The sequence below is a fragment of the Micrasema longulum genome, unplaced genomic scaffold (assembly GCF_059751315.1).
Source record: "Micrasema longulum isolate JH-2025_06_02 unplaced genomic scaffold, ASM5975131v1 h1tg000034l, whole genome shotgun sequence".
Classification (NCBI taxonomy): domain Eukaryota; kingdom Metazoa; phylum Arthropoda; class Insecta; order Trichoptera; family Brachycentridae; genus Micrasema; species Micrasema longulum.
Genome location: NW_028277241.1, coordinates 72,758 through 88,397, shown reverse-complemented (window position 1 = coordinate 88,397; position 15,640 = coordinate 72,758). Strand labels below are relative to the sequence as shown.

Genomic DNA, 15,640 nt, shown 5'->3' with positions numbered 1-15,640 from the left:
ACACTGTTCCGCACTACTTTTGACTTCTTTCTTAGATTTTAGTTTCCTAGAGGGACAAGTCTAATAAATTTATAAACCACTCGAAAGAACTCGGTCTAAGCATACTGGAAAGGTGGAGGTGGTGTGATAATTTAATTGCATTGCAAACATCTTGACGAAATCAAATTTACCAAAACTGAAGCCAATGTTCACTACAAATAACAATCGCCACCTAGGCTCATCTTACTCCAGAAAGAATTTCCTGATAAACCGAGTTGTGGATCAATGGAATAGACCAGGAAGTGATTTTAAACTGGACAAGCGCAATAATTTATAAATAAAATGTATCAAAAGGATACATTTTTTATCATTTTTTGAACACGTTTATAAAATATATTTTTTTTACATAAAATGAACAAAAAGAAAACTGTTTTTGTATAGTAAAATAAAGTACATTGGATTTAAAATTTTCATTAATATATATTATGTATGTACGTAACAAAATATTTTAATCATTCATCCTTATATGTACACATAATATAAACACAAATGTAAATCAATTAACATTATATGGAAAATAAAATTTTGCATAAAAAAAGCAATAAAACTCTGCATCGAAATACTTCCTCAGGGATGTTAAAAACACATATGTTGGTCCCTGATATTTCAATGTGGAATAGTCTATGTTGACGCTTCTAAGGTAAGATAAAATAAAAACTAATGATCCACAGAATTTAGTATAAATCATATGGCATTGGAAATTAATGTCTAAAATCCAAACATTTAAACATCCTTAAGTAAAGCCTTTATAAAACAAAACCTTTTCAAGATCAAATATAAAAGAAAGTCGGTCGCATTTATCGCACGTCCGCCGCTGTTCGTCGCTGTCCCGCTCACTAGGTTGCCCTCAAGTTGTTTTAAGAAGGATTGTAGGTACCTACAGTGTTCATACATTTTTATTCAAATACTTTTTCTTTTTACTTCAAGTTTGGCATTTTAGTATTATGTAAGAACCAATCAGTTTCATATTATTGTATCAACTTTACACTCTAAAGTAAACATATAAACACAAAATTATTCCATAAAGTACGGAGGTTAAAGCCAGCAATGTTCCAATGATCATTGCTACAGTAATGCTGAATTTGGATTTAAAATTATACGATATTGGGGTAGTTAGGGGCGTAGTGGGACGCTTGGGTGATTGGCCCACGTTTGTGTAAATCCATAAATTATATATTTTACAGCACATATTGGCCTTCCTAACAGGTTCGCATTCATCGCTGTCGAGATAAACGCACGAGAACCTCAGTTGCATCTGCAACAATAAGAATGTTTATTTTATAAGTAATTTTATTCTAAAAAACTAAATGTCATATCATCGTTGATACCTACTGTAATACCGCGTAACTATACATTTAATTTTTTGTCAGGGGAACCTAAAAAGCGTTCGGTTAATATGTTATTTACGATTACCTCTGGAGTATCAGAAAAACTATAAATTTTTTAAGTAAAAAACAGCAATAATTTAAAAGTAACAGCTCTTAGTCCTTGTAATAAATTTATTTCGGTAAAACATTTACGTAAAAAAAACTGGTTACGCTGTATTACAGTAAGTGTCACCGAGGACGAGTGTTCTTACGATTTACCCAAATAATTAAATTAAATTTTTTCTAATGTAAATAACCGTGTTATTGGTAACTCAGTAACTCAGACTTTCTGATCTGGGACCCAAGTAGACGTTAACATAGTTATCTTCAAATATTAAAAATTAAAATGTGTACATTTTTATAAAAAAATTAAGTATCTTCGTCAGTAATCTGAAATTGAACAGTTTTTTTAAAAAAATAATCATAAAAATATACACATTTTCACACCAAAAATTCACTTTTACTTTATCAACAATTGAAGATAACTGTGTTAACTTTTCACTGTCATTATTATTATTATTATTCTTTATATAAGATTCATCAAATCTCTATAATCGCCAATAAAATAAATAACCACAAAATAAAAATCAATAATTAGTAAATTAATCCTAAACTATTTATGATATTCAGGTGAGACTGTTGGGGGGGATTTTACCGGATAAACTAATGTGGATATTTATGTACGGGAGTGTGTATATTTGTATAAAAATTCAAAATATCTTCGTCGGTAACCGGTAATTAAACATGTTTAAAAAAAAATTGTAAACATATTTTATTTTTCATACAGAAAACTTCATTTTACTTTGTAGATAAAATTAAAGATAAATTTTATCTTCCCATCATAATTGAGGCCCTGGAGGCTAAGATACTATCATGGCCACCACGGCACAGATTATATAGTACAAGTAGTGCACCACGGGACTACAACCCCTTTCAACAAAAAAACATAGGGATTTGACGCACATTTTGTGCAAAATAGGCTGGTGTTTAATATGATTAATTAATAAGCATCTACAATAATAGCAGTATGCAACATTTAGATGATTAGCATTAGCAGTATGACCACAGTAATTGAATTTGAAATAGCATTAGCAATTGCTTAATAAAGTAGGTACTTGCTATTTTTCATAAGCGCGAAAAATCTTTCGCGATTGCCAATGAAGGGTAAAGTAGATCCGCGAGATTCGCGAGATCGCGAGGTCGTGAGAGATACAGGGCCTTCCTATTTCATGATAATGCGACATTCGTAGAACTTATTTATTGGGGAGTTGCCAATAATTCATATTTCTGATTATTGTAATTTTAATGTCGAGTGAGGAAGTCTCCTTCTTAGCGTATTGTACGCGATGGCGCGTTCGCCTACCATGCTCGAGGCCCCGGGTTCGATTCCTGGCAAGGTAGAATCCAAAATATAGGTTTTACACTGTAATAGTTCACTATCTCTGGACATTAGAATATTTAATTTGTACAAAATGTTTTTCAAGGCTTTCAATTTGCAAGGTTTCCTAGGACAGCGGTGCCCGTATTTTAACGGCCGTAGTGAATGGTGATGCGGTGGACAGCCACCGTAACGGTGACTAGCGAGTGGTTTCCTAGGAAAACGGTGTTGATAAATGTTATCTGATAGTCACCGTTAAGCAAGGGTTTCCTAGGACAGCGGTGCCCGTATTTTAACGGCCGTAGTGAACGGTGATGCAGTGGACAGCCGTCGTAAAGGTGATTAGAGAGTGGTTTTCTAGGAAAACGGTGTTAAATGGTGTTGATAACACCGTTTTCCTAGAAAACCACACTCTAGTCACCTTTACGACGGCTGTCCATTGCATCACCGTTCACTAAGGCCGTTAAAATACGGGCACCGCTGTCCTAGGAAACCCTAGCTTTACAACGGCTGTCCACTGCATCACCATTCACTACGGCCGTTAAAATACGGCCACCGCTGTCATAGGAAACCCTAGCAGCCGCAATGCTTTAGCATTTGTGATTGGGATTGATGAATAAATGCAACGTTGTTTTTATTTCTTTACCACATTCACTTCCACAATAAAAAAAAGGAATCTACCTCCTTTGTTTCGCTCGCCACAACTTAACGATTTTTTTCAACAAATAATAATGACCATAAAGTAAATGATTCCGGAAGCTGGAAAAAAATACATAAAAAAAACCTCTTTCTGGGAGAATCCCGTAATTCTATAAGGATTGACAACCCGCTATCATGGTTTCAGGAAAATATATAAAGAACTTAGCTTATGATTCATTTAGCGAATTGTTTTATTGGATATAATGTCAAAATTAATTGTACGGCGAAACTCCTCTAAAATGTACGAAAAAATAATACCTATAAACAGCTGGAAATCATTTCACATTTTAAACGCTCGTTTGATCATATTATACAAAATTTAAACTTATAATATAATAAATTAAACACTGATTTGAGTCTACTGAACACTTTATTTTATTTTAACAAATATAAAAACAAAAATTTCGTGACAATTGTTGTGTTTGATTAATGTAAATATGCTATAGTTCATAAGATAACAACACTGTAAATGAACACTGTATGGTCAACTATAGTTGTATTATTTATTGTAATGCGCAACTGTGTGACCAATATTCATTTACATTTCTAGTAATATTATAAGTTTTGTATGATTAGTTATTTTATGTTATGTATAATTTTTATGTGACAACATTTACAATAACAATATTATGTGGAAGCCTCTAATTGGACTTTATGATATGTATTTATGGTATAATTGATTCTTATAAATGTATAAATGTCTGTTGGCTTTCCAATAAAATAAAATAAAATAAAATAAGTTAAATTTTAGTTCATAATCCACCTAATCTTCACATTTGTTTGAAAATGCCCTAACAAGGCGGAACAATTGTCACGAAATTTTTGTTTTTATATTTCTAAAAATAAAATAAAGTGTTCAGTAGACTCAAATCAGTGTTTGATTTCGTGTATATTATAAGTTTGAATATGGAGTTTTACAAAATAAACATCAAATCAATAAATTATACAAAATTCACTGATATAACTCGGAGGAAACGTGACGTCATAAGTAAAATGTAAAGTATTGGTCAAATAGTGCAGTAGCACAAAACCTCCTAATTTAAACAAACAAACCATCACGCCGGATAGGCAGAGAGGATAAAACTCCATATCACTGTGTATTTTTAAACATTCCTCGCTACCAGAGCATCCATACATGTGTACATGCACGCCCGCCGATTATTCCGACTTTTGACATGTCCATCTTTGTATTTGTTGAATTTGGTCATGTTACGCCATTTTCGTTCTTCCCCGATTTCTGCATCCATCAACATTCACACCGTAAATATTTTAACCCGATTTCTGCTGCTCATTCGCTTTACTAGTCCAAGCCCACGCAGAACTCCTTTCTCGAGCTAGTCAAAAATACTTATCTCATCATCATCATCAACATTCCCTACCCACACCTAATGGTGCATAGGGCACTGCATTGGTATACCAATCGCAGCGTATCTTGATCTTTTTTTTTGTTTCACGAAGGTAAGATGATCAGACTTACGCTTCAGGTATCAGTATGAAATATTCTGGTGTGAAAACACCCTTTTGAATAAATATTTCATTTCAACCGTGTTGGGAATCGAACCCGAGACCTCTCGCATGGTAGGAAAATGCACTGACCACTACACAGTGGCCTTGTGGTGTCATAAGGCCGACAAGTTATTATCTCAGCCTTACATAAAATCTCGACATTTGTTCACCTATCGTACATAGTTTTACCACCAATTCGTCCGAGGGATCGTATTTCGACTGCATTCAGCCTACTTTAATCCTTGTTTTTCCAATTCCATGCATGGCTTCCATGCATGGCTAATTTCGTGTCCACCTGCTACAAACATTTGCCGAATTTAAATGCTCTTAACATAGAATTAAGAATAGTCCAGAAGGAGCGTAGAATCGTATTTAAATACATCGGACTGTGTGCAAAAACCCCCACTTTGCCCCACTTTCGCCGCGCGCATGCGGGAAGTCACCGCGTAATGTTGCCATATTGTAAAAATATAGTCATAACACAAATATATAAGATATTTATATATTTTTGTAAACTTCTCTAAAATTTTATTGTACACGCGGAAACATTGAATGACACGACAGAGTAGATAAGTAAAAGGTCATTTATTAAGAGCAATTGAATTAATGAACTTTGAACTTGAAAAATGTAACAAATTTTATTTGACATAAATCAGATATTTTTATGTCATGTTAAATAATATATGATGAGCAAAGTAGCGTAAAAATTTTACAATACTGGCAACACTAACAAAATGGCCATTTTGTTTTCTTTGACAATCTGATGGTAATACATTTTTTAAGTAATACTACGTACACATGAAATGTGATCCCATCTTGATTCTTTTTGATCCCAGCAGTAATTATACACTTTGAAACGACACAACACGGTATAGTTGAATTCAAATCAGGAGTTGCGTACTGAGCGACGTCTACAAAGAAACTAATGGGTCAAAACGTAAAACTATTCATTTATGAGTAGTTTAGTTGCCTTCTGTTTGATGCTCGTATGCGGTTTCTGGACTATTCTTAATTCTATGGCTCTTTATTTGATGTTAAATAAATTTATTTACATGTAAATAATCCATCTCTTTCGACACAGAAAAAGTTTTCCAAATGAAAAGAGACGAATAGGGAATAAGGAATTAAAGTAAATAGACGGGATATTTGTGAAATGTTAAAATTTGACCTGTTTGGTCCAATGTGGGACGGTGAAATTCTTCCATTGAGGATCCGTTTGAGTCGCAACTCCGGAGTTTACTATAACACCTTCATGAGTCACGGCAGACACTGAAGTGTCAGAATAGCAAAATTCGTCTCTATAGAAGTTATTAAATTCAAACACCACATTATAAATCTCCGTCCTGTTAAGATCCAAGTTAAGACAAGATCCGTTTTGTACTGCCCAGTGGTATTTTGAAACCAATATACTTTTTCCGTGCTGCACTTTTCCAATTTTACAATCATCTGTTTCGACAATTGTTTCAATTTTTTTATTTGTACATGGCGTTAGATGTTTCACAAGTTTAAAATAGCCGCTAGTTTCTAATATACAGCTTGACGCTACAAAAAGTAAACTAAAAACGGCCCAAACCATTGTGATGAAAACAATTTTATACCTATTTTATATTTGAAATTAATGCAAACACCGCCAACGTGACATTAGCTGTAAAATATTATTATTATAATATTATCAACATTCCATCGAGAGAATTACAGTGCCTACCTACAGTACCTACTTATTCATTTTTAGCGAGTAGGAACGTAGTTCCCCTTTTTTCTCGTGTCGGCACCCGAATGTGCAACGAAGATTACAAATATTGGTATGTTGTGGACTGTATGATTTGTGAAATAATAAAAATGCAATATACATAAAACTTATTATTGGTTGAAAAGTTACCTTTCATCAAAAAAAAATTCGGTAAAAGTATTCGATTATAGCTTGTATTAGTTTGAGGCGTCCAGTGGAGTATCTCAGGGCTCTTACCTGTGACATATAATGTTTTCTTTATTTGTGAATGACATTGTACATATATTTCATTTTCTTTTATTTTCCGATGATCTGAAAACCTCAAAGATCTTCTCTACTGGTGATTGCGAGACTCTTCAATCTAACCTTGTGAGACTGAATAATTGATGTCAGAAAAGCGAGCTTTTTCCTCATGTTAATTAGTTCAATGCCATAACGTTTTCTCGCAACAAAAATCCTTTTTTTTCTGTAGCATTAATTTTATTGATCTAGTAAGAGTTACACGAATAAAAGAATTGGGACTTCACGATGACAAATTGTCGTTTGCTCCTCAAATTAATGAGATTGCTAACATGGCAATGAAATGCTTCAGATATTTGCTTCAAACTGTTGTTCAAAGATTTTAATTCCATCATTCCCTTAAAACATTGTTTACCTACTGCCTTAGTTAAGAATAGGTAACAAAGTATATGTTATGATGTTCGTTTCATTTTCATAATTGAACCGGTAGTTTGAAGTAAGGAAAAAATCCATCTGATGTGATTTTTCAGGAACTCGAAAAAACTGTATGACTTCTATATTTTACTGTTTTCTAATGTTTGACCTATGGACGAAATAAATTAGATTGTGTCTCAAGTGGTATAGAGAAAGAAAATAATTTCCGTGTATTTTGGGTATTATCTTCATACTTATGAATTTAAATTTCGAAATAGAAAAAAAATATACCGAAAGTGTTTTATTTATTGAAAAAAGTAATACATATGAAGCTATACATAACACGTGAACATCATGCATCGTCATCGGTCGTCTCAGTTGCAGTTGTTGGCCAAGTCAGAATGTTCAGATATAAATCCTTCTTATCTCCCTCTATGAACTGGAGGATTTTCCTGATGTCTTCCTTCTTTTTCCGATTTATAGGTATTTTACCACTGTAGGCTTTCTTTGTAGGTAGCACAAGTTTCACGTTACTTTTTTGGAGTAGGAAAGTGTGTCTTAGTAGGCCATCGATGTACTCAGAAGCTTCCAAGTAACCCTTTGAATCTGAACTGTAAATCAGATAGCTGTACTGTGAGATCTTATATGTTGAGTCTTTATTTACTGACTTACAAGTCTTCTTGTAGAATTTGGTCATGAGTTTTTAAAAATCGAGGATATCGTCTAAAGTGATGGTTGTCACTCTAAATCCTCTAGTTTTGGCAGAAGAGATCATTAGATTATACTCTTCCGGAGAGTAGATTCAGTCTATCTTTCTTATAAGTCGTTTGGCTGTTCCAAAGTTTCGATCTCACTGCAAGAACGAGTGACCTCGTACAGGGAGGTATTGGTATACCTTCTTAATACAACCCAGCGTAACCAGGGTTAGGAAGAACTTTATGACAGTATTGTTCCTATTTTGTCGCCCACACGCGTCATTAAATACTTGGAGCTCCTCAATAGCAGGATCCATATTTTGGATGGTTTTCTACAGCAAGCTGCATACTTCATCAGGTACGTGTAGAAGTCAGCAGAGTTTTTCTTCAGATCATGAACGCAAAATACATAGTCATAGCTTTCTGAGATAAAACATTTCCTGCGCCGGAATCTTCAGCAATGGCAAATTCAGCATAAAGTCGAAAACAATCGCTCCAACGTCTTCCTTTTCTTGACATAATGTTAACGCTTCTTTTTGATTATTGTATTTTTTTTCGGCACGTCTGAGGCGTACCATTTTTTCCGCGATTGCAACGCGCTTAGCATTGTCATAATCGTATGAACATTTTGCAGTTAATTTGATGAAGGAAATAAATCCGGTTTTTGTTTCCTTCTTCAAACTACTACAAAATTTACCCACCTATGTCTCCGCAGTGAAAACGGTTTTTCTTGCGTTCATTAGGCTAATAGGTGTGTATACGTCTAGAGATGACGTTTTCATCAAAAAGTCAAATTTAGAAATTTTGTGATTTATTCCCGTCTTCAAACTACTGCTTCAATTTAGATTATTACTTTATTAAAATCTTTAAAACTTATTCATCTTATCTGTGATAACTTTATTTCTCTTCCAGTGCCTATCTATATAATTATTCATCAATGTCTATTATATTTATATTAAAATAATATATTATTCGGGAAAGGTACCGGCTTTGGATTCCATTTCCTGAAAACGAAAAAAAAAACTGCAACGCAGAGGTAGGTTTGTCATTTTTGAAACGTCATGTTCCTTCACATTTTCCCTAAACTGTTGAAAGACGTTTCGACATGTATTTTGATAATGCACTCGGCGTGTACTGCAGAAGATCACACTCCGCCATTTTATCCTAATACGGTGAAGAATATCTCTGAAACATCCGCCTGCAACATAGAGTACACTGGTCTTAGCTCGAACAGTTGCAAGCCTTTTATTTTGGACCATAAATCTGTTATGGAAGATTCCTTGACGGATTATTACTGGGTTATAAAGAATGGCAGTTGTTTCGATTTTAAGGTAGACAATGGAGTTTACACCAATATATCCATCAAGATGAAAGGTAATACAGGAAAAAAGTTCAACTATTGTGATCCATATAATGAGTATTACAATTATAATTGCATTTTAAGATATAAGATATGGTTGTTCTGGAATTCCAATAATGAGTCTTATAAATTTGCCGTTGACACCATCCCGCAAGATAGAACGATCATTTGTTACATACAACTAAATGATACTGTACCTAAGGTAATCGTATTTATATTTCATGTATTCTCATTACGATTGACACTCATTGTAACAGAAACGAAAAAAAAATTAAGTTGGAAATCTGATTTTTATGTTTTATACGTGATAAAGGTACGGTGATCAGTCTTGTGCCTCGGGTGCCTCAAGGAACAGTGAGAGATTGCTGGGTAAAATCACCATTCATTTTGACGTTCCCAGGAATAAAACCCGTGATCTCAAGTGTGGTAGGCGATCGTGCTAACCACTGCACGAGGCGGAATTTACCTTTTCAGTCAAAAGCAATAATCCAGGATTCTGGTTCTATTTCAAACGTTGGCGTTGAAAAACAATGATTTAATTATTTATAAGTGCGTTTTGCTATCATAAAGTCAACCGTGTAATTTATTTCCCGCTTTTTAAAATTATAATCGATATCTGACCTTATGCTTCTGAAGACAAAAAATAAAATAAATATAATATACTTTATTGGTTATAACCGTTTTAGCACACCGAGTTTTCCTGGGTTATTATGTTGTGTGTCGTTCGACTCGTTTACATTCTTTGGGGTGTATCCCGAACCACTCTCGTGGCACGAGAAAACAGTTTTTTGTATGAAAACACACGAGAAAAACTGCTCTCTCGTGTCACGAGGGTGGTTCAGGACACCACCCCAGAAAAACTCATTGTGCATCAGAAAGACTGTAAAAATCTATCAAAAACACGTTTTAACTACCTACTAGAATCAATAATGTATGAGGAACTTCAGCCCTAACTAAGGGAAAGTATTAAATAGTACTGCAAAGTTTCTTGAAAATGTATGAAAAAAAACATTTCAATAAAAAAAAATTACTTTGAACGACGTTACTGGTTCATATGAATCAGTCAATAATAAGATAGCTGTGAAAGATATCCGGTTAACTTTCCGTGAACGGACTAATCGGCAGAACTGACAGAGAATAAGTGGAAGAGAACCTCTGCCGTCACATGTGGAGTAATTTAAAAAAATACAAAACTTAAAAAAATCACAGCGCTGATAATACAATGTATGAAAAAAAATGGCTTTGTTTAATAGTCTATTAACAAATATAAATAATTTTAAAAAACACCGAAACACATCATTAAACATGTGACAAGCGCAAAATACATGGTATATCAATTCGTAGGCTCTTTGGGTCTTTTTATCACATTTTTAAACGTATAAACTTTGTACAGTTTTTGGAAATCTCTTATTGGTTCTGAGTTTATACAATATATCTGTTGTTTACTATAAATATGTATGTAGAACTGTTGGTTTCCCAAATAAAATAATTATTTGCTCGTAATAACGTGATTTGTTGCCTATTTTTTATTCAAATTGTTGAGGGCAATGCAATATTTGCTAGGTATATAAAACTTTTGGATATTTTTAGTAAAGAAATATTTAAATACTATACGTCAATGACTCAATCATATAGGTATTTGTTCCAGATCAGAATGACGTTTGAATGCTTTCAAAGGTACAATATTCCCGAGTGCCCCTGGGGAGAATCCGAAGATTGTTACAATTTGTTCTCGATTCGGATGTTTGGCATAATAAAAAATAAAAGCACCGAAAAAATCAGGCTCACTAAGCGTACTACGATACCTGCTAAATTGACCGACAGTTACTTGTACTTTACCCCTCCTAAGCAAATTTTCTGGAGCCGAAGTAACGTTCACAGCCTCATGTTGATAGGAGCGATACTGTCCGCCGTGGCTGCTGTTTATGCGCTTCTTTTCGTGGTGTTCATTATGCGCATGAACTAACTACATATATATACAGTCGGAGTCTTAGAAATCTCTACACCAACCGAAAACGAAAAAAAACCTTACGCATAAAAGTTTGTGGATTTTTCTGTCAGGGTTACCTTCCCTTAGCTGGTTGGTTCCGGTTTGGAGGCGCCAGAAACTCGCCTTTTATCCTCTCGTTATCTACTGTAATCACACCGTTATGAGTGTGATCCCATTGCCCGAGGTTCGTGACGTAGACGATAACGAGTTGGACCAGTCAGTAGTGTTGCTGGTGGAATGCAACTGGGCGTTCGCAGCATTTTATAGAATCACACCTTCCAGCAAGATGTGATTCACTGTGACCGTACTGACAGTTTGAACCCCATTTATTTATATAAATCAATTTATCAAGATAATTCTTTATATTCGTTTTAAAGGACATTTTACCTTAATCTTTTTTTCCCTTCTGTAACCATTGTAAAACAGAAAAATCTGTAATTAGCCTTATTAAAAAAAATGTATATTTTTCTTCGTACATTAAAATAAATAAATAAGGGAAATATATAGAATTAAATAAAAAAATAAACGGTATAAAGCAAAAAAATGTTTGTAATTTATTGTTACAACTATTACTACTACTATCATCCCGCCATTTCCCCGTAGGGGCAGGCGGAGAGAATGGACCGCAACACACGTCTATCCTGGCAAACATTTCTAGCTTCTTCCACATTCATAAATCTTGTCATACATGCCCTTCGGTTCTGCCTGCTTTTGACATGACCGCACTTAAGATTTTGGTTTATCTGATCATGCCACGTCTTCCTTGGTCGTCCTCGTCTTACTCTACCTTTTCATTTTCGCCATATATACTTGTTTTCATATCAGCACTATACGGAATACATCGTTAAATATATCTTCATAATCATCATCATTCCATTTCCACACCCAATGGTGCACAGGGCAGTGAATTATTACACCATTAGCAGCGTATCTTGATCATTGAACTTTTTTGTTACATGAAGGTAAGATGATTAGTCTTACGCTTCAGATACCAGTCCAGGGACTATGAAATATTTTATTCATAGTCCCTGGATAAATATATAAATCAACGTAAAAAATGTAAACATGGCAGTAGCACCCCTCATTCTTTTTTGTGGCTTTTTCTCCTGGCTACTACCTAAGATATTCTAGTCAATGTCGTGTTTTTGTTTTTGTTCTTTTTTCTTCATATTTACACATCTTTATGCTGGTAAGTTTTATAATCAAAATGATATTTTAACAATATACAATAAACTATCTTTAAAATAAACTAACTTGCACCTAAATAATCCAACATAATTGAAAATATACATTGAACAGTTTTAAATCCTATTATATTAATAATAAACAAGAGTAAATGTAAATATTGTTCATTGAATTATAACGTTTGGATGATTAAAAAAAATACTGGTATGTTGTTTTTATTTTTAACGTTTAGATTATTTTTTTATACAAATATTACATACAATGATAAAATATTCAAACTATTGAGTCTTATGAGAGACTAAAAGTCATGCGTTGAGCTGGAAACAGCATATTGAAAAGTGGAAACATGCATATTATTTGAAAATACTAAAATAAAAATGAATGAAAATAAATTATGTAAATGATCTTCAAAACAAAATGAACATTTTTGTTTGAAAACGTAAAAAAATATGGACTCTTGAAACAGCCATTTTATTTCCAGTGGGGAGGTGCGAAATAATAAAAAAGAAGAAGAGAACGTGTTTGTTGTTTGTCATTAATTTGTAATAGTCATTCCATTCATCCGTCATCTATGGTTATCTGATCGGGAAAAATGGCCACGAGCGGAGTCGATTGGCCGCCGATCATTAAACCTATTTTAACTGCTTTACAAGGATCAAACTGTGATAAAAATGAAATAATCGATTTGATCAATGCAATTTCTAAAAGGTACTAGCTATTTAAGCGCTTATTGACACTAATTTGTAGATAAAATTTCTAACAAGTTTTTATTCACTTGCGCAAATGAGTATTTTTATTAGTGTTTCGGGTTGATGTTTGTGTCCTCGAGAGGAATAAACAAAGTTAAACATTAGAGTCTGATTTAAAATACTGTTTTACATCCAGGGACTGTATTGTCACCGTTTTACGACGCTTTCTTTCCGTATTTTTCAGCGATGCCGAGTTCCAGAAATATGACAAAAGTTTTGAGAACTTCTACAACCCACTAGCTGCATTGTCAGCTCATTATATATCTACGCATTCATCTTTTTGTAAGTAAATAAACATTAATAAAAACATTTGAAAAATGTGGCTTGTAGAATTCATCATCACATGACGGTATTTGTAATGACAACTCAATCACTGTCATAATTTAACTTTTGATGAAACATTCGATCACTCTATTCAGAATAAAATATGAATGCAAAAAATAATTAGAATACATTTTATTTTCCAAATAAAATAGTACTGCCTTATTGCACCATCTCTATAGTCATCTCAATAATATATGACAGAATGCATCAAGTCATTGAAACAAGTTCCGGGTTAATCGCGTTATTTCTCCCTTAATTTTCTTTTATTTTAAGGCTTTAAAAGCGTAATCTTTATTCTAGGCATAGCATAAAATTTTTAATCAATATCTTGCACCTATATCAAAAAATATTTGAAATATATCGAGGCTATATTGACAGAATGCATTAAGTCAACAGTCTTTATATACTTCAAATATTTTTAAATATAGGTGCAAGCAGTTGATTTAAAAGTTTATGCTATGCCTAGAATAAAGATTACTATTTTAAAGCTTAAAAAAATTTAAAATAAAAAAAAATGATGGGAGAAATAATGCGTTGAAAGAATAAAAAAACTTTAAATGCGATCATTCCGAAACTTTATTATTTTATTAGTGTACACGACACAAATGCTTTTCATAAACATAAACGGCGGCCTCCGTGGTGTAGTGGTCAAGACACTTGACTCACAGACGGAAGGTTCCGGGTTCGATTCCGGTGAGAACACAAAAATTAAATGTGATTTTTCTCAAGCCTGGGTGTTCTGTGATGTAATTCACCGCTGTAATTGGGCCTCCTGGCCTGTTGTGGTGCAAAAATACAATAAAATAAAAAAAACAATAAAAATAAACTTAAATACATTTAACATAACAGTGTCCTATTACAAAATTATTAAAAAATACAAGAACAAGATATCTATACATATGACACGGTTGTTTTATACATTGTACTATATAATAACTGCGATTTTTATACTTAAATGAAATAGCAAAATTTATAAATTATTGATTTGTTAGTATTGTTGCAATGTATATTGAATGCCGTAGGAATAATACTAACTGTCTCTTGCTAAGAGCTCTGGGGTTCTCGACCGTTTTAAAAATAAAATAATAAATAAATTTAAAAATAAAAAACTATAAAAATCAAATATCCAGTCATACATTTATATATATAAATATTTGACGTGTATTTATTTGTACATTTCTTTTTCTCTTTTTACTAATTAACATAAATACTTAAACAGCGGTCAGAATCCTAAACTATTTCTTTAATAGCAAGTTTAAACTTCATCTGGCTAATGTGGGAAATGTCAATACAACTGGTTAGGTTCCCTAGACTGTGCAATCTTGGAATAGGTGAATTAACCTTTCCCTTACTGTCCTAAAAACACCCGCGCGTTACGTGCTGTGTAGTCACTACGCATTAAAAAAATAAGAGATTTAAAAAGGGAAAAATGAAACATTTATAGGGAATGGCTTTAATTAACCACAATTTAATTCAAAGCTGATAATATTTCAAATCTAACTGTTATTGGTATACTGTGAGTATACTTTTGATGATATTTGAATTTATCTCTGATTTCCAATAAAACGTTTTTTTTTTTGTGTCCAATAAGTACTTATTATTTAATAAAAAAAAATATTCAGTCGATATGTAAATGTGTAATGGAGGAATACTGAAAATCTAAACCCAATATTTATTATATTTATAAAGATATTATAGTGTTCACTATTACAATCTGACTTACTGTCTTTTAGCACCTGGTGCTCATCCAATAATCTACATCTCAACTTAAGTAAGTGCAAGGTTATGAGATTTTTTCGTCTGGAAAATCCAATCACATACGACTACTCACTGAACGATGAAATATTATCATCTGTGTCTAGTATTCAATTCAATTTATTTATTTTAAATATAACATATACATTACAAAAATATATTCAAAACGTACATATTATAAAAAAGAAAAAAAAATACACAAAGGAGACT

General features: G+C 33.1%; 1 protein-coding gene and 1 long non-coding RNA gene across 2 annotated transcripts in view; both read left to right on the top strand.

Annotated features, from left to right (window-relative positions):
- The first annotated feature begins 9,123 nt into the window (after window positions 1-9,123).
- LOC148285442 (uncharacterized) lies at window positions 9,124-11,854 on the top strand. The gene is made up of 3 exons (XR_015822046.1): window positions 9,124-9,441; window positions 9,512-9,629; window positions 11,076-11,854. It is a non-coding gene; the product is annotated as an uncharacterized LOC148285442 (long non-coding RNA).
- Window positions 11,855-13,175: 1,321 nt separating this feature from the next.
- Window positions 13,176-15,640, top strand: part of LOC148285441 (E3 ubiquitin-protein ligase UBR4-like) — a gene marked incomplete at its 3' end in the record, with an annotated part of 74,454 nt that continues 71,989 nt past the window's right edge. Inside the window, 2 exon segments of the mRNA XM_088225175.1 lie at window positions 13,176-13,310; window positions 13,536-13,633. Coding sequence (XP_088081301.1) covers window positions 13,195-13,310; window positions 13,536-13,633 — 214 coding nt within the window.